The sequence below is a fragment of the Helicoverpa armigera genome, chromosome 10 (assembly GCF_030705265.1).
Source record: "Helicoverpa armigera isolate CAAS_96S chromosome 10, ASM3070526v1, whole genome shotgun sequence".
In the NCBI taxonomy this organism is placed as follows: Eukaryota; Metazoa; Arthropoda; class Insecta; order Lepidoptera; family Noctuidae; genus Helicoverpa; species Helicoverpa armigera.
Window position 1 is genome coordinate 9041914 of NC_087129.1, and position 26195 is coordinate 9068108.

The 26195-nt window shown below is 38.2% G+C and overlaps 2 protein-coding genes and 1 long non-coding RNA gene across 3 annotated transcripts in view; all 3 read right to left on the reverse strand.

Annotated features, from left to right (window-relative positions):
* The window catches only part of LOC110377385 (cyclic AMP response element-binding protein A), a 107254-nt gene extending 97781 nt beyond the window's left edge, over positions 1 to 9473 (reverse strand). The window contains exon 1 of the mRNA XM_049840900.2: positions 9063 to 9473. Coding sequence (XP_049696857.1) covers positions 9063 to 9125 — 63 coding nt within the window. The 5' untranslated portion in view covers positions 9126 to 9473. The remainder of the gene's footprint in view (positions 1 to 9062) is intronic.
* Positions 9474 to 9685: 212 nt separating this feature from the next.
* On the reverse strand, positions 9686 to 25852 carry LOC110377397 (TBC domain-containing protein kinase-like protein). Its single transcript, XM_049840889.2, has 13 exons — positions 25502 to 25852; positions 25063 to 25315; positions 23153 to 23369; positions 22497 to 22759; positions 21955 to 22198; positions 20554 to 20715; positions 20040 to 20217; positions 19510 to 19716; positions 18927 to 19114; positions 13540 to 13623; positions 13326 to 13450; positions 12917 to 13088; positions 9686 to 10679 (listed from the first exon to the last, which is right to left on the reverse strand). The coding sequence occupies exons 1-13, from the start codon at positions 25698 to 25700 to the stop codon at positions 10554 to 10556; spliced, it is 2418 nt and encodes an 805-aa protein (XP_049696846.2). The 5' UTR covers positions 25701 to 25852; the 3' UTR covers positions 9686 to 10553.
* LOC135117360 (uncharacterized) lies at positions 23656 to 24866 on the reverse strand. The gene is made up of 2 exons (XR_010276842.1): positions 24287 to 24866; positions 23656 to 23883 (listed from the first exon to the last, which is right to left on the reverse strand). It is a non-coding gene; the product is annotated as an uncharacterized LOC135117360 (long non-coding RNA).
* Positions 25853 to 26195: the final 343 nt, after the last annotated feature.

A 26195-nucleotide genomic window follows, 5' to 3' on the forward strand; every position in this document is an offset into this window, starting at 1 on the left:
ACCAATTAATAAATACACTTGCCTAACAAATTGGTGCTTAGCGTGGTTCTTTATTGCTTCATTAAGTGGGCAGGATTTTGTTAATGAGTTTTGAATTCAGTTACATTTTCTTGTCAAGTGATATGCCATTAACAGAATTTTAAAATAGGCGTTAAAATATTTAACATGTTTGTAAGTAAATTGGTAACACGACTTCATGGATCAGCTATCTTTCAGTGATATAATATTGAAATTTTGACTAAAGTTATCTTATTAAAAACTAATATTTATAGTAAAAATTACGTAGGCGGTTTTTTCAAATAGCCGAAATAATTTAAATGCGTTCCATGTCTGTTTACACGGCGGTGTCAATAACCGTGTCGTTTGTAAAATGTGCCGCTAGACGGTGCTAATAAGGAATGACAATTGTTTCAGTAGCGGCTCTCTAAATGCATGCGTTAGCGCTGGTGTTGCCATGTGTGATATTCTGATATTCCCTGATAAAGTCATAAAGTTGACAGATCAATTTAATTTCAAATACACTTTGAAAATGAACAAAAATAATATCCCTATGAATCTGCTGTCGTCTACCTTAATATACAAATATTTTTAATATATTTTTGTCAGTTAAACTGTCGTGTTTCATAATAATTTACATCACCAGCGTTTTAGTCATACTTACCAAATAAATCTCAACAATCCTATTTATTTTTCTCGAGCACAACAACACTGGCCGCTCACACAGTGAGAGGAATGCAAACTAGCATACACGTATGACGTACTGAGCGCCTTTCACACGCGAAAGGCGTGCATTAAGTGCATCTTTATTTAGCGATTACTCCCAATAAAAACAAATATAATGTAGGTTAATTTTTAGGCAATAACAGCATTCGTAACGAGTCAGTAACAGTATTCCGTCAAAACTGAATAAGTGCTTAAATTCCTGTTTGATAAAACTACTAATTACAAACAGGCAGGTGGAAGGAATGAGTACCTCGAACAATTAGCGTAACGAGCAAACAACGTAAATTACTAAACGCTGAATAACTCTTAGCACGTTTGACTTCACCAGTAAACATTCTACAGAAATACTCAACAACAAGTTTCTATATCAGAAAACCGAGAAAATACAAGTAGAGGATAACAAGAATCCGTGTTATTGGACTTGAACTATACATAAGTAAGGCACGGAGTACTGAAACAATGTCACAGTATACACTTGTGTCAATATCTTGTTTTTGAAATGATACCATTCGATACAGACCGATCGTGAGTGACGCAACGCCCAGCCACGTATTTACGCAATGTAGCTATTGTTCGAACCACAAACAAGTTAGTGTTAACACCAATATTATCTGCTAGTTAATGTGAGATCGTTTAGAAGGCATTGCGATGTTCCCCAATTCCTCAGATTTGAGATAGTGAATCCGAAAGGCCAGACATGCAGTGCAAAGGCGTGTTTCATTTGTTTTTCTTTAGACACACAGTCATACATTTGAACAGGGAACGTAATTATTTTGCATTTATTCTTGGCCAGACAGTCATAGTTGAAATTATCATACTCATGTTGCAGACGCACGATGATTTTTAAATTATTTTCAGTGAGTTGATCATCCTCTGTACACGCACACTCTGTGGTATTTATTCAGCTTTCTGTAATCTAAATAGCGGCTACTATTGATAACTCAACTATAATAATTGTTCTTCATAAAAGTAGTTACAAAGGCCCGAAAATTGAACGAAAATTCGAATAGAAAGACACAGTCTTTCATCGAATAAAAACAAACAAAGACAGCCATTTCCATACAAATAAATAATAACATCCCTTGAAACATTGCTGCCCACGCTTAACCCGTCCTTGTACTAGAACCAACATACAATACTTACTTCCAAGGTAACTTTTAGAACGACAGTAGTTTAACAAACCAAACAGTCGTTTTTCCGTTGCACCGCATTGTGCTTAGACATTAATGCAACCATAGCCGGCATAGCCCCTATCTGCTTACCTATTACTCCCGAGGCCGCTCGGAAAATTGCAATGAGTATTACATGTTAGCCTAGATTGACTAACGTGGCGAACATAGCATTCAGGACACGTGGTCGTATTACTAGATTATTCATAATTATCATAAGTATATCGGTTCAGTTAGCATTTCTTATTTGCAACACTGGGCGTATCCGCATGCGTAGGGTTGTCGCGCTACCTATCTTTGGAATGCGACATTTTATGTGAATTTACAAGAATATTAACATTCAAATAATCTAGGCATACAGGTTTACAATGTGCAGTCGTGATAGCAACAGCGCCATTATAATATTTGCATTGTAACAGTATATGAGGAGCGCCATGTCCAACCTGTGGTGCATGAACATACTCTGATATGGTTGTATGACTTACGGCGATTGTACCCATTGTCTCTTTCTCGAGTTCTAGTTTCAAAGGTATTTCTGTGAGTCTGTTGTTACCCCTAACAAACGTAGGCAATATAACCATGTAAATCAGACTTAAATGGTTCCAATTAAGCCTTTGCCTAAGGTAACAGGATGTAGTACATAAAGCAAATCAGTGTATGTACAAACGAAGCCAAGGTACTCTTAGAACAAATTCAAATGAGAAACTTTTCGAGACGTGAACTGGAACGTTCTTGAGAAGGACGTTTGAATTTCACTGGAGCAATTTTTTTTCGTCTGGAAGCCCTAGATTGGAACTAGCAAAAGGTCGGCTACATTCCGTTGTTAATCGATAGACTCATTGTGTTTACGCTAACGTTGAAGTTGTGGTCTGTGGATTTTAGAAACTGGGTTTAACTGAGACGTTTATTGAAGAAACTGTTCAGACTTTATTTTGCTTTCAAGTATTGGCCTCTCGGTGCCATTTACCGTTGTAAAAATAGTTGTCGGTATCTAAAAGAGTATGAAACGTACCAACTTTTTTGCAATGAGGAAATTCAACTTTTTTAAACTGATAAACACCGAGATACTGCTTGAATAGAACTCCCACTGCGTTAGTAACACTACACCCAACTATGAATATAAAAGTTAGACTACCTACACTCAATTCCATTTTACTGGAAATACTGAACACATTTTAAAAGTTTAAAATTCATTCCCCAAAGGTCTGCTTTGACGCTGAATGAGGCTCATGCTTTAGTTAAGATTCAGATTTTAAGACTTGAATATTAAATTAAAATTGTTCTTATGTTTCTGTTTAAAAGAAAATCACTGAACTTTAGTGCTTGTGACATGACGGGTCTGAGTTTGTCGTATGTTTGAAAAATTGTAATGCAACCACAAAGAATGTTGCCAATTGCCAGCAAAAGGCAAAGATATTCTATTGCAACTGACTACCTCCAGTAAGATGGTAGGTATACACGTAAAACTCATGAAAATAAAGATTCAGCTAGCTATAAGGATATATCAATATGTATATACGCCAGAACCTGTTATTTTTAATACACTTTACAATGTACACACGCAAAACCACGGGTTAGTCCAGTTTGATTGCGTGCTCCTAGATGTACATAACATCATGCAAGACTAGTTTGTGCAACGCCAAATAAATCACTATTTTATTACTTAATCCAATTAGTTTTCAATCCGGTACGTTTCACATCTCCTTGTTGTGTTTTTCATTTTTAGGCACTCATCTTTTAAAACCTTCTTGTAACCTATTTCGAAACGGTCCGTTTCTTCAAAGTTACGTTACATCGTTTCATAATCTTAGTTTGTGATACCGTTATCCGTTATTATCTGTTATTTTTAATTAACGCTTCTACCGCCTCGTTTGTAGTAAGAGCAATGAGGAATTATAACCGGAAAGGAAATTCAATTACCATTATAACGCGGTCGCGGTTACTCACAGACCAGACTCACGGACAATACGTACCGGCAGTACCAACTTATAGTAACCTAATGGAGGGTTGCTGCGCTCCGATCTATATAATTACGGTGGATATTGACTTAGCAGCTCTTGATGAGATCATTTTTGGGTTTTATGTAAAAAATAATATATTTCTGGGTAAGCGTCGTGTATACCTTGGAATTTATAAAACGGCGTAATAAAATAAATTGGTGCCTAGTCACCAATTTTCATTTCGGATAGCTATCGACCCTATCCTCAATAGAGGTGTGTACGAATCTGCAAATATTTTTATAATAATTAATTTTGTTCCAATAAAATTGAAATCAGAAAAAAATAAATAAAATGGGATGGCAACCCTAACCGAGTAATGTCAGCTAAAACCATTAAGTGTTGCCAGTAATATAAAAGTAAGTGAGGGCAAAGGTTATATCATTTATGAGTCCGAATAAGGTTCGGATAGTTTCGCTCGTTTACTTACCATAATGAGAATTACCGACTATTTTATTAAAGAAAATTGGAATATTTTGTTATAGGGTTGTGTAAAAAAATCATTTTAATACAATCTCCACCGGTGCTCAATATGTTTTGACGTTTAGATACCCGTTGGCTGGAAAGCTTGTAAATAGGTATTTATGCAGGAATTTACCTTAATTTGAAATAGCTAAATTGCAATAAAATCATTATTGTTACTGCACGTGTCAATATAAAATTTAATTTCATTTTATGTTACATGATTAACAAATGATGACCAAGAGTTTATTATATCAGTAGGTACGCACAGTCGGATTTCATATTTTAGTTATATATTAGTCAAATTATTAATGGTTTGCCTGAAAAATGGGCGGACAAAAGTTTGACAACCCTATCGAGTGTGAGTAAAACAAAATGACGCACAGCCGGACACCGGATGTAGGAGGACATTTTTGGAAAAAGGATATACCTACCTAGCTTACTACCAAGAAAAAAGCGGGCACTATTATACATATATGTAACTGTACTTTGTATAAGTAACTAATATTATATATTAAGTACCACCCAATTAACAGAAAAAGTTCTAATTAAACTCAAACCATGATCTAATAAAAAGTTTTACCAGCACCTTATCTAAATCTATAACTATTTAAATTAGTTAGGAACTAACAGAAACGCAGAAACAGAACTTAAGTTACCGTACGGAGGTTTCAAGATTTTAAATTGAATATTATAGTTTTTTATAGCATCATGAAGAAAGTTAAGCTTTTCATACGACAGTTTCAATGTAGGTACGCATTTATGCAAGATGATTTACTCTACCGCCAAATATAGGTACCCTTATTTGAAGACGATGTCACTCTAAGTAATTTCTGAAGTTCAAATCCCAACCGTAATCCCATAACAGCAGCGTCTTAATTACTTTACAACTTCACCGTGGAGGTTCTAAATAGAGTTAACTAGCTCCCACTGTCCATCATTATTAAAAAAACGAGTTAATATTAATAAAAAAGCACCTGCGGCGCCGGGCCCCTTAGTTCAACGCACCAGGTCGACGCACCATACTATACCGTACGTCGAGAGCCATAAGAAATGTACGCCCAGCCAACCTGACCAAATCTGGAAGTGCTCACGCACGCAACAAGTGAACGCATGCAAATCATCTCCGCATCGCAGCCGGGTTATCAGCCATTAAGTGATGACGTCACCGCATAGCACAAAACGAGTTACAGGTGATTCTAGCCGAGGTCTTAACGACCTTTCCCGAAAACCGACGGATTTTGAGTGATCTTTGAAGAAACAATTGTCAAAATTGTTGGTTTACCAAGGTAAAGCTCGTTTCTTTTTAATGGCAGGTAATTTTTTATGAAACCACTCGCTGTACTTAATTGGAATGTCGGTTTTATGGTTTCGTCATTTACCATTTATGTTGCGCATTTGTGTATTTTTAACAAAACGAGCAGAATACCTGGGTTTTTTTAGAAATGCAACTAGAAATAAGCTTTTTCTATTTTAAAAGCATATGGATAGAAACCTGATGAGTCGAATTTGCATATGAGTTGGTATTATTAATTATCAAAGTCATTAAATTAATTTACAATTTCATTTACACAATGCTTATACCTACAATGAGCACACATACACACTAAGGATAAATGTATCAAAACATTAATAGCAGTTACTAGGCAAAATATTCATTGCTTACTAAGAATTCCGTAACTTTTAACATTATACAGTAAGAACCATCGAAAAAATACTCAGAAGCTACCATAAAGTCAATTTGTCACAGTAGCTTTAATTTTCTACGAAATATATTTGAGAAGGAGGATAAAACTGCGGCCTGAGCCACTATTGTAACTTGTAAGACATCGCCGAACGTAGGCCCACAAAAAATTGTTTTGATTCCGTTGCAGGCCTTTTTTGTACCACAAGAGGTCAATATACGCACTGCCTATAGATTTAATCCTTTCATTGATAGAGCGATTACCCTTTTGATTGTGAACGATACAGAGGAGTATTAATAATTCTTAATACGTAAGAGACAGGACTCGGGGCTTGTGTGAGGAATTTTAATAAAGAGTATGTAGATTGGGTAACAGTGGCAGGGTGTTAGTGAACTACAAATGATTCCGTGTGAAGTAGGCAACACTTGTTGATTTGGCTTGGTGCTACCAACAAAAAAAAAGTTTTGAAAAGGTTTTAACTTGCGTGTGATCAGTACAAGTAACAAAACGACTCAAAGTTGAAGTCTACTTCCCGTTTTGCAAGCACTAGTTTATTTTGTAACTTACAATAATTATCATTTAAATTGGCTATTTCCTGCTTTCCAAAACGGTGTTAAATTTTATTTGAATGACTTCATTGAACTGATAACTCAATGATAAATAACCGGTACCCTTATACTCGTTCCGAGGGTTATAATATTCGGGTAGGAAGTGAGATCGGAAGGACGGATGCCTTTTCACTCCCCTTCGAGCGACCGCTGTGATTTTATCGCTTCCCTTACAAATTGGTCAACGAAAATTATAAATTTAAAAAAACCCCCGACCCAAAAAAAGTACGTAATTAAACCCTATAAAAAGCAAAAAATAACTTTTAACACTACGTAAACTAAATTTTGTCGTGTCGGGGGACCGCTCTAATTCATTACTTTAGATACCTACGTGTTTTTTTTTTAAACGAATGTTGTAATTAGGTAGGTATCATTTGATTTATGTAAGTATTTATGAAGGTAAAAAGCGGTCCCCCGACACGTCAAAATTTAGTTTACGTAGTGTTAAAGTTATTTTTGGGGTCGGTTTTTAAATTATAATTTAATTTTATTTCATGCTTTTTAAAGGAGCTCCTTAATTTTTCCTTCTTTCATTTAATTTATTTTATCTTAAGAAGGGGTCGCTATGTGCGATCTCGACCAAAGGAAGCTGTTTAACAATCCTCATGACAAACTGGCTCTGGGAGAATTGCACAGATGGAGAAACAATAAAGATTAACCTTTGGACATTCTAGATTTTCAGCAAAAATATAAATCGTTTTATCCGTTTCATTCCGGCATTCCAGGGTTTCATCAGCCACATCCCATTTCCAGCATCAGGTTCTCGTCAATCAGAAACATGAAGAGAACTCGTCAAGACAAGTTCAACGAGCCCAAACTCGATGGGTTCACTAAAAGGCAGTTCAGGGTTACGTCTCCTACCTTCTTGCCCTAACAGCAGACCAGCTCAGTGGTTCCAAAAGACATTAGTGTTTCAAATTTCAGATCCCACATATACTTGCAAGTAAACTGAGCGTGTAACATTCCTATCACATCTAGCAAACGAGCTGATGACCTTGAAGACCTGAACCGATTTCCACCAAACATAGCTAAGAACACTCCCGACTGACATACCTTTTAAACAAAAAAAACCGCATTACAATCGGATCATCCGTTTGGGAGCTACGATGCCACATACACACACACACACACACACACACACACAGACACGTCAAACTTATAACACCCCGTCGTTTTTGCGTCGGGGGTTAATTAAATCTAATAGGGGTATCATTTTAAACTTCAAAGTAATTTAATGATTTTATTCATTCGCATTCTTCTTTTAGACTAGTCAATTTTCTTACTTTAGAATTTTTGCCAACAATTTGGGGGTCTAATCTTACTTTACGCCCCATACATTTCATGTGAACCTTGATTTCTCAGTACCTAGGTACCTGTTAGCCGTTGTTTCGTGAAGTTGGAGACTTGAAACTCGAGAAAACAACAAACCTTCTTGCTAAATAAATAAACAAAACGTGAGTAAAAACCCCAGCGCAAGATAAGCTGCTCCACCGAAACAAATTACACACAAATTCCTTGTTATTACATCAAAAATGTTAATTACTCCTTCAAACTTGTTTCTCAAGAAGCCTGCAATTTGTACTTACCTACCTAATAAATACTAAATTAGGTATCCACCTTACATTACAGAACAGAGGCAAGTCTTAATTAAATCCATATTAGGCGTAACTACATTATCAATTAGAAATCTAATCGGAGCTTTCCTAAGGATTTCTATATCACTAATGCAGAATTAGTGAACATTCTAGACATCGTTAATCGATTCAAATATCGATTATCGATCATTCTTTTGTCTTGGGAATTACGACACTGTGGATAGGTAGGCAAAGGTAATGTTGATTTGATTAAACAGTCCGCATAACGTACACCGATTGAAATGTGATTCAGAGTTAGTTTATAAACAGTACCAACGAAAGTGGTCACATACCTACCTATGTCATACTATTCTCTCACCAATTTCTAGAATGTAGGTAGACAGTCAGGGTTGCCACACTTAGAAAGTAGCGATGTTTATTATTGAATACTTATCGTCTTAAAGGTAGGTAGAACTCTATATTAATTAAATTCGATAGAAACATTCCTAGGTTGATGATTAACGAGGTTTAGTTATCGATAAAGTTTGTTTATGCGCTATCGAAGTAAACTTTCATTCCAGTCTCAATCTTTTACGACTGTATAAACGTATTCATGCGAACGCAGCGAGGTATGCAAGTAGCAAACTTTTTCTTTAGCGGTGGTATTGTTCAGCAATTGTTTCGACATGAATGACTTGTTCGTATAACATTCAAACTTGCGTCGCTATCAATTTTCAGTTTAACAATAACAGCGCACTTCTCTCACAACATTGTTCGCCAGATCGCTAATTAAATCACATCAGCACCTTTGAGCGATAACAGATATCAAGCAAGGTCAACTCACCGGGTCAATGTCCGCCTCCCAGACGTCCTTCAGGTCGTTGGAGATGTCGAAGTAACCCTCCATGTCGGGGCCGGTGTTCACGACGGCCTCCGACTAAGAACACAGAGAACTCCTCCAAGAAAAACTCGCACAAAACACAGCAAACTGTCACTCTCTTACTGTCCTCCGAGCGGGCGGAACTCGGGAAAGAATGCAAACTGCACCACGACTAACTGTCAAACGACGCAAATTTCACAGAACACTGTGCATCATCACAAGTTTACGTTTCACTATCTACGCCCATTTGTTTTTGCAACAAAATATTTTTTATGAAGTTTCACTGCACGCGAGGAATGTTATGACAACGCTGAGCGCGGATGATACACACACTCGCGGCGAGGTACGGCCGGCGAATGCGAGAGCGGCGTCCACCGGCCCCCCACTCCTCGCGCCGGCCCCCTCCCTGATAGGAACCTCTCATTCATAACATGATAGGGGGTAAAAACGTCACGAGCCGTTAGGGGGCTGGCCACACGACAATACGTCGGTAATTATGTGGGTACTTATCAGTCAATGAAGTGCAAGCCAGAAGAGAGATGAAGCCGTGGGAATTCACAGCGTACCATCGCACCAATAACAAACAATAACCGTTCATATGTTTATTAAATAAATTCGTAGCTGTACATGCGTATTGTGTATAAATAGCTTATTTCGTTAAAATATAATTAACATTCAAATATGTGATTAATAGACTGACGTAATGACTAACTCGTTTAAAAATAAATACTTGATACATACGTAAAGTCTAACTGATAACATTTCGACAAAAACTAACGTGGAAATAACATACGGTATTATATTATCGAATAAAAATAAACATACAGCAGGAAATGGAATGCACCAACATAAGTTACGAATAATAATAAAAAAAGCACATTGTATGTACCTATTTAAAAACTCACTGTTCTTTAATTAAAAATAAACATGAAAATTAAGCTTATCTACACTTTAAACAAAAAAACTTCTACTTAAAACTACAGTCAGATCACAAAATACAAATACATAAACCGCAAAGGTACAATCAGACTCAAAAAAATTTGATGGATTTTGAACCAACACGTATTTTTTACAACGTATTTTTATCATACACGGAAAATGCTGAACAATGCTTGCATACACTGAAAAACCGCTATGAATCACATTTTTCCTGAAAGAAAAAAATGCAATAACCACAGCTTAAAAACACCAATAGAGTGCTAATTTGCGAACATGATACCTAAAAAATTACTCACCGTAGATTTCTGTCCAAGTTCCTTTGCAAAACCATGCTCAAATCTCAAATTAAAGTTCGATATAAGTAAACAAATAAAATATTAAAAATGGGCAGTACCTTCCAGAAACTATAAGGCCAACATAGTTAATCTCATGTACTAAAATTTTCTGCCAGTTCAAAAACAGCTTGAGCTAGCACTTCATTTACTATCTACTCCATGTTTATACGAATAATATAATCTACTTATGTCCGTTCCTCTTTGGTGGTACCGTGAACAGCGATGGTACATGCGTGAGTAAAGCTGATATTCCTCCGTGAAGTATACACACTCTTGGTACGTTACATTTGACTAGGTAGTCGCTGAACTGCAAAGAAAAAAAAAACAAAAATCACCTACTGAAAGTTGTCTGAAGTGAAACTGTAAGCTATCCATCCATATATACTCTTTGAATAGCTTCGGTACATAAGTGATATTTGCACCCTGGGAAGTCTTATAACGCTGCCATATTGGTAAATGACTTTTATCTAAACCAGGACATAGATTATTGTAAAAAAGTCCGATAAAGGTAATAAGCTGATTTTGATGCGCTAAACTAATGAACTGCTAGTGCGATTAGAAATAATATTTTAGTATCAGATAGTAGTCTATTTCGATGCTTTCAGCCCATGTCTACTTTTTATCGATACGCGTGCGAAACTACGAGAAACAGCTAGTAATATATGTATTATATGTATGTGAAATATGCAATTTATTCTGTCCCAAATAAATTACATTAAAACTTCATGGTTAAAAGTGCTACAGCTGCTTAAACTGTTCAGATGTTTGTGCTTAACATTGACATAGGGAAATAGGTTAAAAGTATGCTGAAAGGAGTCTACATATAAAGAGAATGAATTATTTTTCTCTTCTCTGCATAAAACAGTATAGTTCTGTATAAATATCTTAGAAAACTGGTTGATCTTGATATTTATTATGTGCATTAATTTATAGAATTCAAATCATGGACTAGAAATGTCTAAGCTAGTTTTTTTTTTAATAAGCAATTTTATTTAAAATCTCCTTTGAATAATACCTACATGAAAAGCTAAGAACCAGTATTTTCGGGTCTAAATGTTAAATGTGACTGAATGTAAATTCAGCTTCTTCTTTACATGCCATTGAAAACGGTAAACTATGTCAAAATTTGTTTATTTATATAAAAATAATCGTGACGTTAGATACGAAAAAAATATTACCCTACTTGATTCTATTAACATTCGAGATCCTAAAACACTGGGTACTCGATTCTCCACAACCAGTGATGTGGCATCACAGCATCCATTACTAGACCACCAAATTATGTTCAGCCGACAAATACATAGGAACCTATAACAAACCGTACCAAAAAAAATGCCTCACACCTTTTAACTAGTTGCTCTATGATTTGAAGATTACCATTGAACTTGAAACTCAAAGTCTACGGAAAAAGCCAAAACTTTTGACGCGCCAACTTCAAGAGGTCATCGACCGTTTGACAAGATACATAGTTACACCACACATTACAAGCACACCGGTATTTTTTACCAAGAACTGCGTAGCAGAGAATGGGTAATGAAATTAACGGTGTTACGTCTGTGTTAGTGGAAGATCTCAGCATTCTTAATTCAAAATGTTCATTTTTAATATTTTTTTTTTTTTAATTAAAACTTGGAAACGAATAAACTTTTTTTTATACAGCTACATGAGGAAAAATATATGGCAAAAGAGTTTTTATAAACGTCCCATTGGCTGTCAAAGGATTTTATAATACAAAGTTAGCAGGTTCATCTACATATAACCATAGTTTTCTGGTGACAGGATTGCAAATTATTTTAAGCTTGAGTTTCCAGTCCTTAAATATTTTTTTATTATACCTATCTAGCATATTTTTCTATCTATCTAGTATATTCTATGAGCAGATATAGTTTAATAATAATATGAGAAAAATCTTCAAATAGGAATTATTTACACTGCTTCCTTACGGTGGAATGTCTCACCCAGAAGCTACGGCGCCTGAGAAAATTCACTAAGATGCAATAACGAACGGTCACGGCTAATATAATCTTACGAACGCCTACGCATTAATGCATTGAGGTTTACTTATTGAGCTCGGCAGACATACCGACGACATTCTTTAGCAGGTCATATTGTCAATGCCATCTGTTGACGTTCTTGCGAACTAATGTAGTTTATTTTTGGTAAAATAGCGATTTTAACAGAATATATATTTTTTAGAGGTGGATTTGTAAGTAGGTATGATTTGTGGTATTTGCTTGATTCAGTACATTTCAGGTAGTAAGTTTTAATGCTGACTGTGCGCCTAACGCCATCTATTGATCTTGATCCTAAATTACATTTATTTATTGGATATCAGGATTATATTTAGTGAATACTGTTTTGGGAAACATATTTTTTGTTTGTTTGTTTATAGCCTAAAGACTCTGAAAACACTGAACCGATTGGAAAAAATATTTCATTGTTATCCCCGGCTATGTTTTTTGGGTACGGGAATAAGTGCCTTCGGAACAAGAGTGAGACTGCGGGGATCTGCTAGTTTATTTTTATAAACTGAGAAAAACTTACCAATTGTGCGGTCTCATCCTCTGCCGAAGCCACGACGACATTCTTCTTCTGTTTGATAGCATCTAGTAAAACTCTTTGTGGGTGAAGCCCTAGGGCTCTTAGCTCGTGTTGGCCGAGATGCACCCCGCTATACGGGACATTTATACTGCCATCTATACAGCTCTTCTCGTAACTATGTGAAGGAAAAAGCCATTAATTTCATAATTAAATCTTAGTGTAACATTATTAAAGAATAAATGAGTTTTCAAGAAGAATGGCTGGTCAAGATACTCAATTATGCAGATAAGAAGTGGTCTGAGTGACTTTTATATTTTTTTTATCCAGGTACGGAAAACTTCCCCTCGTCAAAATTGGAAACTAAAGGAAATAATGTAGCTAGTAGAAATGTTCTTCACTATATCATACTCACAGCAAATTAGACCGTATGTCGATGACACAGCATTTATCTTGGCAAATCAGCGAGAAGAAATCTGATAAATTGATTCTAGGACTGATTTCAGTGAATAGCACCTCCATTGGTATTTCTACTATATCCTGGAAATTGAACCTTATGTTAGTAGGTTTAGGTCACAATTTCAAATGTCTTCGAGAACTGTTTTTTCTAGAAAATTCTTCTTTCTTACCATAGGATCTTTTGTTTGGGCCTCATTAGTAAATCTTCTATAACTTATACTCCTTGGAGAACTACGACACATTTCTATAGATTCCTGTAAACAAATTATAGTGATAATTGCGAGTCAACGAACTCTCGTGAAAATGTTAACCTTTGAAAATACTTTGATGTGATAAATGATCTGAATAACATGTTATTGATATATTTTCTTAGTGATAATTATTCTATTCATACATGGTGTAAATTTTTCTTTCATTCAACTTCTAAGTAGATTTAAAATCTGATGAGTAATGGTTAAATCTTTGGACGTCTGACTGAATGTTAAAGTAGTATTCTCTAATAGGCTAAATTCTAATAAACCTCTGTATAAATAAATAACGTGATGATCAATGTAAAAAGGCTTTTTAATAGCGCCGAATTAAGCATACAAGCTCCTAATTCTTAAAAGTTGATAACCTGCTAAAAATAATAATAATAATCTTCCACGCCGATTTCGGCAACGGCGACCACTTCGACCCTAATGGCGTGCGTGTGCTCTCATGTGGCTGGAGTATCCAATTTTGTGCGTGAAAGTCCGCGCACACTGCGGACATGTCAGGGTACCAGCCACAAAGTTGTAGTTGATAGCTACAGGTGGTCGAGCTTTCAACTCATCTCGTTTGGCATCCAACTCAGAAAGTCGGCGTGCTTCAAAGTCAAAGACTTTTGCTTTAACGCGGCTTCTCCAGTCTCTGCGGTTGGATGCCAGATTCTCCCACTGAGACGGGTCAATGGAACAGCTTTTCATGTGACGCTTCAGCACATCCTTGTATCGCAGCAGCTGTCCGCCACGTTTCCGCTTGCCCTCCTGCAACTCGGAGTAGAGGATGCGCTTGGCCACTCTAGTATCCGGCATGCGCAGTACATGCCCGCACCAACGAAGCTGTCTCCTCATGAGGTATGCTTCAATGCCACCTACATTGGCTTTCCTCAACACTTCTGTGTTACGCACACGATCAAACCAACGGATATTTAATATTTTGCGCAGACATTTGAGGTGGAAGCGGTCTAGTTGCTTGATGTGGCGTCGGTACGGTGTCCATGTTTCCGCTGAGTAGAGTATACAAGGCAACACAACTGCCATATACACAGAAACCTTTGTGGATATCTTTAGGTCATGGGAGCTGAAGACCTTCTTGTCGAATTTGCCGAAAGCAGCGGCTGCAGCACCAATTCTGCTATTGATTTCGGCGTCAAGGTCGCACTTTGATGTTATAATGCTCCCCAAATATCGAAATTTATCGACCTGCTTCAGGACATCTTCACCAAGCATAATGGTCAGTTCTTGACGTCCGTGATTGTCTGAAGACATTACTTCTGTCTTTTGATGCTGATTTTAGACCAAATGTACAGCACTGCTTGTGAAGGTTCGTGACTAGCTGTTGCAGGACTTCAGGGGATTCAGCCACGAAACAGAGGTCATCTGCATACATAATGTCCTGTATATGTGCATAGGACACCTTTGTGGTCGCCTTGAGTCTATTCAGGTTGAAAAGTTTGCCGTCAGTCCGATAACGAATACGAACTCCTTCAGGAGAAGAATTCAATACTTCCCGGACTACAACTGCGAAATATAATGCAAACAATGTGGGAGCCAGGACACAACCTTGCTTCACTCCACAGGTGACGGAGAAGAAGCTCGATTGGTCATCTTCAACCGCTACACAACATTGCATGTCATCGTGCAGGAGTCGCAGGAGTCTTATGAACTTCTCTGTACACCCCAACTTTCTCAGTACCTTCCAGAGGGCCTCGCGAGGACGCAGTCAAAGGCTTTTCCAGATCAATAAAGCAAAGATACAAGTGCTGTCCCTGCTCTCTACTTTTTTCCTGGAGTTGACGGACTGCGAATATTGCCTCACAAGTTCCTCTGTCTGGTCTGAAACCAAATTGGGTTTCCGGCAGAATCTTTTCAGAGAGGTTCCTGAGGCGGTTTAGAAGTACTCTGGCGAAGACTTTTCCAGAGACAGAGAGCAGTGAAATACCGCGGTAAGAACCACATTCCGACCGGTCGCCTTTGTTCTTATAGAGAGCCCTGACGCGTGATAACTTAAAAGTTTCAGGAACTTGTTCTTTCTCCCACATAAGCACAAACATTTCCCAGACGCGCGAATGCAGTTCCTCGCCGCCGTACTTCAGAAGCTCACCTGGTATAAGGTCTAGGCCAACCGCACGCTGATTTTGCTGTTGTTTGATGGCACAAAGCACCTCATGTTTAGACAAGGCATCATCCAATTCTTCTGCTATTTGAAGTTGAGGCAAACTGTCTATGTAGTGTAGATCGGCTGTTCGATCTACATTAAGTAGATTATTGAAGTGTTCTGCCCAACGATCTAACACTTCATTTTTGCTTTTCAGCAGACTTTTACCATCCAGCGACTTCAGTGGTACCTTTATGAAGTTGGTGGTACCCAGGAGATTGCGAATTTCGCTATAGAAATCACCGAGCTGATTACTATCAGCAAGCGACTGGATGTATTGAGCCTTGTCTTGCCACCATTTATCTTTAGTGTGTCTCGTGAGTTTACGCAACTCACGGTCACTCTCTCTTATAAGTGCGCTGTTATTACTGCGCTTGAGAAGTTCTCGGTGTTTGGCAATAGCTTTAGAAAGAACTTCGTCGTTCTCATCAAACCAGTCTTGCTTGCGTTTATTTTTTAGCCCTATGGTGTTAATGGCTACGTCAAGAATGGACGACGATAAAGCGTTCCAGTCTGCATCAATATCACCGGTATTTTGATGAGAGTGTATATCACATGCCAGCGTTTCAGCGTATTTGCTTCGGGGTCCCGGATGTTTGAGTTTCTCAATGTTTATGTTCTGAGGCTTTTTCCTGCTAGCCCTGAATGGTCGCCGAAGGCAAAGACGCAGTTTGGTGACAATTAGTCTATGGTCCGTCCAGCAATGAGCACCGCGCATAGCACGAGTGACTAGGACCTGAGAGATGTCTCGCTGCCTCGTGATGGCATAGTCAATGAGGTGCCAGTGCTTAGAACGTGGGTGCATCCACGTAGTTTTGTGCTTAGCAGCAAGGCGAAACATGGTGTTTGTGATTGCAAGTTGGAATTGAGCACATAAACTAAGCAGCAACTGGCCATTAGAGTTGATGTTGCCTACCCCATGCCTACCCAAAACTTTAGGCCACGCTTCATAATCTTGACCAACTCTAGCATTGAAGTCCCCTAACAAGAGAATCTTTTCTCTGTTCGGTATTTTATGGAGACATTGTGTAAGTTCTTCATAAAATTTATCCTTGATGTCGTCAGAACTATCTAGCGTCGGTGCATAGACACTGATAACATTAAGGAAATTGTCACCGTCTAAGTGAAGGCGCAATGTGGTTATACGGTCCGAGATGTGGATTGGACATTCTTGAAGTGTCTTCACAAGATTATTCTTGATCACAAAACCAACTCCCGACCTTCTTGGTTCTGTTGCAGCAGTGCCCTTCCAGTAGAAAGTGTAGCCACCGCCATGCTCGACTAGCTCGCCCTCATCGGCAAGGTGGGTTTCGCTTACAGCAGCTATATCAATGTTGTAGCGGCGGAGTTCTCGAGCAACTATGGCCGTTTTCGTTCTGGGCAGGCGTTTGTCTCCCGGTCGAGAAGGGTGCGAACATTCCATGCACCAAAAGTCAGTAAAGGTGTTTTAAGTTTATTTCTATTGCGTCGACCACGAATAAAAAGATGCGGAAGCAGCCGTGGTTACTGCTATCCAAAGAGTGTTTGGGGTGAGCATTTTTTAGGGCACCTTTTCTAGCCCCTCCCAGGCTGAGCAAGGAAAGCAGTGCTCCCCTAAAGGGCTGCTTTGTCGCTCTGGGTGCTGCCGGATTCCCTCTGTCCCCAGCTCAAAGAGAAAACGACCACGGCATGTACTCACACCCCAGAGCCGCTAGTGTGCAGGTCTCAGACAAAGCTCAGGTTGCATCAGCCCGAACCTCTCTACCTCAACCTATCGCCACTAGTCTTCGCCAAATCGGGGTCCATTATACGGAAGCAGTCAGATGCGCAGGATATATTATAGTGCTCAAACATACGCGCAAACGCAAGAGCACTCTCTCGTCTAACATCCCTTTATCCAATGGAACGGTGAACCGCTACGATCGGAGAGATGTTAGATGCAGCAGTTTGACATACGATAACACGATCCCTATCGCTGCCTCTAGGCCTTCCTGCGATGCCTCGGTGTCTTGCCACCAGTGGTGGTCTGCTATTTAGCCAAGACACAATTTCGGGGGATTTCCGATCCGGCTTGGGAGATGTTGTTCCCAAGCGCCGGCGCCGACGGTAGCCGCCGGCTACTGACGGCGCTCGCCGCCGTGCTCGACACTGTGGCGCCCTCCAGCGGACACGCCAGGTACTGTGGAGAGCCTGCTCTCGCACACGTCCGGCACCGGCGGTGACCGCCGCGCTACTGACCGCGCTCGCCGCCGTGCGACACTGTGGCGCCCTCCAGCGGACACGCCAGGTACTGTGGAGAGCCTGCTCTCGCACACGTCCGGCACCGGCGGTGACCGCCGCGCTACTGACCGCGCTCGCCGCCGTGCGACACTGTGGCGCCCTCCAGCGGACACGCCAGGTACTGTGGAGAGCCTGCTCTCGCACACGTCCGGCACCGGCGGTGACCGCCGCGCTACTGCCTGCTAAAAAAGAAATACTTTAAAGACTGTTTCAAATTGGATGCAAAACCATCATTCTACTGCTCGTTTATTCCAGAAAGGTCACATCAAGCTCATCAATTTTGACGAAATATTCACGAAATCACACTGGCATATACCCCACAATCATGCCAAGGTATAAGAATCATCTTGTAAGTTAATAACAGTGAAATTACACTGCAGATAAGCTATTGTTAAATGACCTTGACCCACTCGGCAATGTCAATGTCAACTAACAGTAAGTATGAGATATTGAATAGCCACTTCGTGTCGGAAATGTGATTTCTTTGTACAATTGTCCGTCTATTTACGTAGAGAAGGCTGTCTGAAGTTTTTGTGCAGTGTTTAGCATATTTTTTTACGATTTAACGAGTTAATTTTTGTCTGGCAAGCTTCCAGAATCTGCATTTGTGAGTTCTAGAGTGCAGTAGGACAATGATTTTCAGTTTTCCGTTTATTTATAAACGTACATACATCAAAGAAGGATATCTCTAAAATATAACTTGGTAATTAGTGTCAGTACCTAAATGATATCACACATATCACCATAATGCGAGGGCCAAAAACTAAACAACACTTTGAATTAAAAAAAAAACAAAAGAAAATCGCATTTCAAATCATTCCTTCCAAATTCGAAAGGAATAAAAAAAGAATATCAAACAGTCCACAGAGTTCTAGGTCGCATACCAATCATCGCTTACCTTGACACATTCGCCAATGTCGATCTCAGGCAGGTCAGAGAACAGTAGGATGCACTCGTTGAAGCCGGACGAAAGTAATGTGTCTCGAAGCTGCCTTAGTATGCCTACTCCCATGAATAGTGGTAACGCCGGCCCTTCTACTAGTAAGGCGTCCCATAGGTGAACTATCTTGTGGAGGGGGAATACGTCTGAAAGATTTAGATGGTATTAGAAAGATAAGAAAATACGTGGGGTAAGCTTTTGTGGGTATATTTCTTTTTGTTAAAAATTTTATCACTGATAATAATCAATTTGTTGTTGACCTAAATACAATACAGACTCTGTAAAACTCTCTGAAATATAGTCACAAGGTTTTATTGAGAAATAATTATGTGTCAACCTTTTTTGGCAATAATTTTACGAAGGGTTTGTTGCACCATGTCAAATTATCCAATATACAATTTAAGGGCTGGTTTTGGTTTGTTTATTGTAATAGTTGTTTTAGCAACCCAGCCTTTAGAGGAGTTCAGTGACGTCCAAGTCTACAGCATTTATGACCCAAAGAAAAAAGGCCAACAATAAAAAAATACATAATGGAACTCACGTGAAAACATAGTAAGAAACCATGGTATAGCGAACAGCTCAGGCACAAAATTGATCTCATGTAAATGCGTCGCCAACTCCGGTTCATGGAAGGCCGTCATCTGCCAGAACTTAGCTAAATACTCCTTGATGACCGCGCTATTGTCTTTTAGGAAGAACTTGTGTAGGAACTTTGGTACGAAGGCTGAGAGACAGGCGAAGGCGCGAGCTGTAAGAAAACATTATACGTAGAGTTTTGGCTATTAATATTCATTTTATAAACTTAAGCTTCCGTGTAAAAAAATGGTCCAAGAAATTAGATCAACCTTTTTCTACTTATGTATATGGCCTATGTGCCATTTTACCTTTGTCGCGAGCATGGCAACAAACGTAATACATATATACTTTTTCTAATACTGGTTGGACGATTATTTGACAACAATATTATAATGAGTCTATAACTACAAATTCAATAAAAAAAATAAACATTATTTGTGCCTTCAAAACGATGACGAACGACCAATTCCATTTGCTTTGATAGAAAATCCTTACCTTCATTACAGAAATTCAAATAAAGAAAAGGCGCAGTCAAAGAGTCCAATCCTTGCCAATACACATACTGAGGGTTAGTCAGTAACCAGGCTTTCAGTAACCTCTTCAATGTACGATGACCAGCCGAACCGCAGAGCAACCAGCAGTACTGGTGACAACGGGGTATGTCCACGTCTATCTGTTAGGGGAATATAGAGTTTAAAGCTTTGGGATAAAGTTGAGATTTAATTGAAGATAGTAGGATAACGATGTTTAGTATTGCTCGTTTTCCTTAGTTTTCATTTTTTGCGTATGGGAATTTGGATAGGAAATAAGTGCTATATATTGTGCAGCGTTTCCAAAATGTACCTCAAATTTTTTGAGCTGCGTATAGGCACATCAATCTACTACAATCTGTCATTCTTTAATCGATTTTCAACTTTATCTCTAAAGCATAAGGTTCAATTTTGATTGGGAAACCTAAAGATTGGAGTAAGTAACTTGATGTGATGGCTATACAAAATATACCACATACCTGTCTATCAGTAGGCGTAGGGGTTTCCTTGTCAATCCTCTCGTATTGTTCTTCTATATCGCCCACAACTCCTAGTAGGGCTGCCCATACGTCACCGCGAACTAGTGGCGGGATGTCTATTTCAGCTTCTGCTCTTATGTATGGAGCTGTGTAGGGGTAACCCTGGGGAAAAAAAACTAGCTGTTTATTGTGGTTTTAAACAGCAAACTGAAGGAAGTACTTCGCACTTCAGGATAAAAACTGGCCAAGTGCGAGTCAAACTCGAAGAAAGGTTTCGTGCTGTTTTAAAAAAACGTTTGTTGTATGCCGGGAACCCCATTAAACATTTATTTTATTCTAGTTTTCAGTATTTTTTGTTGTCATAGTAACAGGAATACATTCTCTGTGAAAACAACAACAAACAACTCTTTATCGAAAGCGAAAGACTTGGTAATAGGGTCCCGTTTTACCCTGTGGTACAGTTACATAAAAATATTTAAGTTTTTTTTTCGAATCAGAACTATTATTATTTCTGAAATTAGCGCAAACAAACTTTATGGCTTAAATAGGCTCACGAAGACAATCAGCTCCAATCTCAGTTTTTAAAGTACCTACTAATCAACTTTTGTTTTGTCTTCGAGTTATCAATTGGACAATCCAGTTTCATTCAGGATAACTGTAATAAAATTTAAACATGACGCAATAATGGAATAACCGAACTCCACTTCCGATATAACTGTATAATCGATTGCCTTTAAGACGGCTTAAGATATGTTTATCGATTAATGAATAAAAAACCAGACATAGAAAAAAAGATCGCATCGCCTAAAGCAAGGCCACAGATTATATGGATCACAACTTAAATTAGAAAACGGTAAATAGTATTTTTTAGCTTTATTTTGAATGTTGGTACACGAGGTCTTAATCAGATAATATCGATCAGCATCATTGCAATTAGGATTCTTATACAAGGGGTAAAAAAATGATTAGAAAAATAAATTATAGGTTCACATAAGTATTCGGGGTGAGGTATTTTCTAACTTATTATTTAGTAAATAAGGTTGAAAGCAGTGTCAATTAAGTATTAATTAACACAGCAAGAAAAAAAAGGGAGAATTTAATTTGTCAAAAGTCATGATAAAGATCTAATAAAAAAAGAAAAGTCATGTATCTGTTTCTATTGTATTTTATTTGGGATCCTAAAAAGCTACTATATTTAGGCAGGTACTTTGAGTTACTACTCGTTCACGTTTAATATTCCTAAAATACCTATAACAATTTTGCCATAGGGTGCTTACATAAAGAAACAGGTTGCCGATACAGACAAACCTGTACGGGTCGGTACCGATCAGTGCAGGTATAATATTCTAAAGATTATTATTATATTCTTTATGTAAGCACCCATATACAAAAATTACTTACTTGCAATAATCGTTGAAACCAAAGCAGCCTATAAAACTGGTACTCTGTATCTCTTTCCCTTATAATCTTAGGTAGCGCCACTGCATCATACTCTTTCTTCCGTTCATGCATCAGTGGGTAAAAGTCGTGCGGTGGTACATGACTTAGGCGGGACTTGAGTAAGTCTAAACTGTATTTCGCGAGTCGACGGTCGAATAGAGCGCCTGATTTACCACCGATTGTGCAGCCGTCTAAGAGTATTGCTCTGAAAGAAATAAATGAATGCTTTTCAAAATAAATCGAGTAGGCATTATTTGTTTCTATCAAAGAGAAAGCTATGCTAAGCTATGGAATGGAGCAATTTAGGTATGAAATGGTTTTACAGGTTCATGCAAATGTATTACCACTTTAGTGGCTCATTTAATATTGTGGAAAAAAAATAAGATAGGGAATTATTTTCTCTGCTATGTCAACAGTTTCAAAAAATTTACGTTATCCTTTTATTTTTAGGGCTCTGTATCCTTACCAGAGTCAACAGTTACATAAACAGTTTTATTACTTACATTGGCATAGACAAAATAGGTGGACTATTTTTAACCAGGCTATTTTTCTTCAACTCTGCTTGAATATCCCCACCAGCTAACTGCCACCAATGATAAAGGTATTGTAGCTTACATCCCATCAGACCTCGAGGGGTTTTCACCTCAACCAACTGTTTTGTATCAATCTGTGACAAGTCTTCAACAATTTCTGAGAATGTTGCTCTCTCACTGGGATAGATTTTGAGACATTTTTCTATCACCATTCTCAATTTTTCTGGTACTTGCTGGAAAAAGTTAAAAATAATTGTAATTATGTAGAATGTAGATCTATTCATTTTGTACCCTGTGTGGTTTCACCTGCATTACAAGATAATTAATTTCCACAAACGCAAATAAAAAGTAGCCTGCGTCATTTTTCAGGCTCCAGAGTATCTGAACCTTTCATTTAAACTGGTTCAGTAGTTTTGGGATAAAATGGAGACAGACAGACTGAGCTACTTTTACGTTATAATATCAGTAAAGATCAATGTAAGTATATTTACCACCTAAATTCTGATAACTTTGTATAAATAAGTTTAGGCAAGCTTTGGATATGGACTGAATTTAGGAAATCAAGTTTTCTGTGTTCCATAACTTCAAGAAGTTAGTTAAATCAAATACATAACCAGATTACCTACTTTATACTGTTCAAAGCAGTCATGTTCCCTCGCTATTCTCTCCGCAGGATTGTTAGCATGTACTAAAGTGAGTATTCTTCTCAGTATCGGGCCAGGCTTGAGGTTGTTCCACAGTTTACCAATACAGAGCTCTAGTATTATGATACCGAAACTCCATACATCAGCAGCTGGACCTCCTCCGTTTAGTATTGTCTCTGGACTTAGGTATCTTGGTAGGCTGGAATGTTAAGTTCATTTTGAATTTGGAATACAGGTGTATAGAAGAAATAGTTACTGTCGCTAGTTATAAAGTACTTCTACTATAGTTCGGCCGTTCAGAGAATGCGTTCCTGACACCTATCAGTTAGTCAGGACTAGTGATGGGCACAACATAACACTGAGTTTGTTACCGTTCCCCCAAAATAAACCGCCGCATTATTTTAAGATTATTTTCGTTTTAAATTGGCGGAATCATTTAAAATTTATATTTTAGTTATTTAAGTGGAAACCAAAAAAAGGTAATATTCATATAATAAAATCGTTTTATTTATTCTTTGTTACAAAGTTACAATCTGTATTTCTATGCAATAAAGTAAGTACATTGAATTGAATGTGCGTACAGAATGTTAATCAGACTCCGATTCGCTTGAGGAGGTGGTGTCTTCATCATCATCTTCGCCTACGTGTATATTAGGTATTATCAATAACAGAATCAATCCTGATATCTCGGTCAAAATCTTCCAAAATCAGGTCTTTAGAGCTCTACCTCACTGGGACGCCATGGCGACGTCGCCAGCGGCACAGGTCTGGCTACTTCTGGCATCCAAATGTCGCCAAGTCGAGTGGCTATGGCGTCTCGACAGTCAATTGTTTACGTCGTCGCTCAAGAAATTGCAAGCTGACTGGCGACCACATTGGCGACTGTGTGAGGGAGGTGCGCTTTACCGTGTACATTATAGTGGCTACTGTGGCCACGTCGCCAAGTTGCCACGGTAGCCAGAAGCCACATAGGGAACTGTAGCTCGTGGCCACGCCTCCAATTTGGCGACGTTACCAAACCGTCGCCAAGTGAGTTAGGTTCAAAACATTTCAATACTAACTGCTTGGATACGTAGCCGGCGACGTCGCCATTGGCGTCCTCATGAGGCAGGGCACTTAGTCTTAGCGCACGAAACGACAACAAATGACTATTTAGCGTCACAAAATGACGGCCCATGATGCCATTTGGGGTTACCATTTTCAACCTAAATATAAAAATGCTACTTTCTTTCGCGCGTTCAGTTTGATCATAGTTTTATTTTTATATTTCATAAAAGTTATCCTATAGTCCATTATTTTCAAATTCTTAAAAAGAAAAACAAAACGTATTATTTTATATTATAAGTATAACTGTATAAGAACCATCAACCAGAACAGATTACGATACTTGCCTGTTATTTTTAGCACAGCACTACAAATATAAAGCGCTGACATAACCTTAATAAGCGCAGTATAGATTTAGAAAAATATTGTTTACCAAGTTATTTGACACTCAATTTGGCACAAAATTACAACATTCATTGATTATTATTGATATAATAATGTTGTTTTAATGCTCAACAATTGTTAAAACGATAAACAACCAGCAAAAATATTTTTATCGTACTGCAACGCCATTACAAAGTTACGTCGTCAGTTCAATCGCGATGTGTCAGAAACGCATTCTCTGAGCGGCCGAACTATAATTTATAAGAGTATTAAAACCTCCTTCATATTATGGATTTTGCATAAAATAGTATTTATTTAATGCATTATCTACAATTGACTATGTTTGTTATCATGTTTAAGGGGAATTACTGTTGATATAATAAGAACAATTTGAAAGAAGCCAAATAATGTCTTCTTCATCTTTAAAATCACTGGAGAAATATATAAACTTTTCTTTTACTTACCCAAGTGGAAAAGAAACTTCATTGCCTTTATCCGTCATATAATACAATCCATAATTAAACAGCTTGACTCTGCCATTACTATCAATAAGTATATTATCATCCGACAGAGTTCTATGCACTATATCCTGATCCTGCAAGAACTGTAAGCCAACTGCTACCTGCTTAGCGATGTTCGTCACTTCTTCATAGGAGAACTTTGACTTGCATTCTTTTAGTGACTTTCCTATAACTTCTGCAACTACTATGATCCTTTCTGTTGAAGAAAAATATATTTTACAAAATATTTGTAGATCTAGACTGTAGCAACCTTCTTGGGAGAGGCTGAAAACCGGCCTAAATATTCTTGGCTTTGTCTGAATGATGATAAAACAATTGCATTTTGATACAATTTATTTACATTCAACTTGTGGTCTAATAGTTAGGTACAGCACAAACTTACCATGTTTACCGCGAATAACATCGAGGTAGGTGCACAAATTAGGGTGTTCTATAGTTAACAGCCGCTGGGCTCGCCCCAATATTGTTATAGAACTCGGAGTTAGCGGCAAACCATTGCTACCACACATTTCCCCAGGATGATTCTTCGCAAAATACGTACAAGCAGCGAATTTACAATCATCTTCGTTTTCTTGATACATCCTTCAATAAATAACGTAATGGATATTACTAAAATTACAAAATTTTCCTCAATTCTGTAAGAAAAAAGCAATTTGTTTTGAAATCTTGATTTGACTTTTTCAAGTTTTTGTTAGGGGGCGGAGTCAGCCAAGTCCTAAGGTTCTAATCAGCTGTCATTGTCTTTATTCGATAATGTCACTGTCTTTTTTGACACTATTTTCTTTTTCTGCCCATGAACGTGTATAAACAATGGACAGCACAACGAACCGAGCGAGAGGCCACAAGTAGTAATGTATCTCTGTGTTTTCAAAAATCCGTGCCGCCAAGCCGATCACCCCGGTGTACATCTCACGCCTACCCTACAACATTAAGGCGGAGGACATCGTGGAGTACTTGCGCCAGAAGCTGAAGTACGCCCCGAGAGTGCACGCCAATTTCAAAGCGTTCGTGGTAAAGTGCCGACGTATTTCCTGCACCTCGTGTTGTGTTGGACGAGAACTTCTGGCCACAAGACG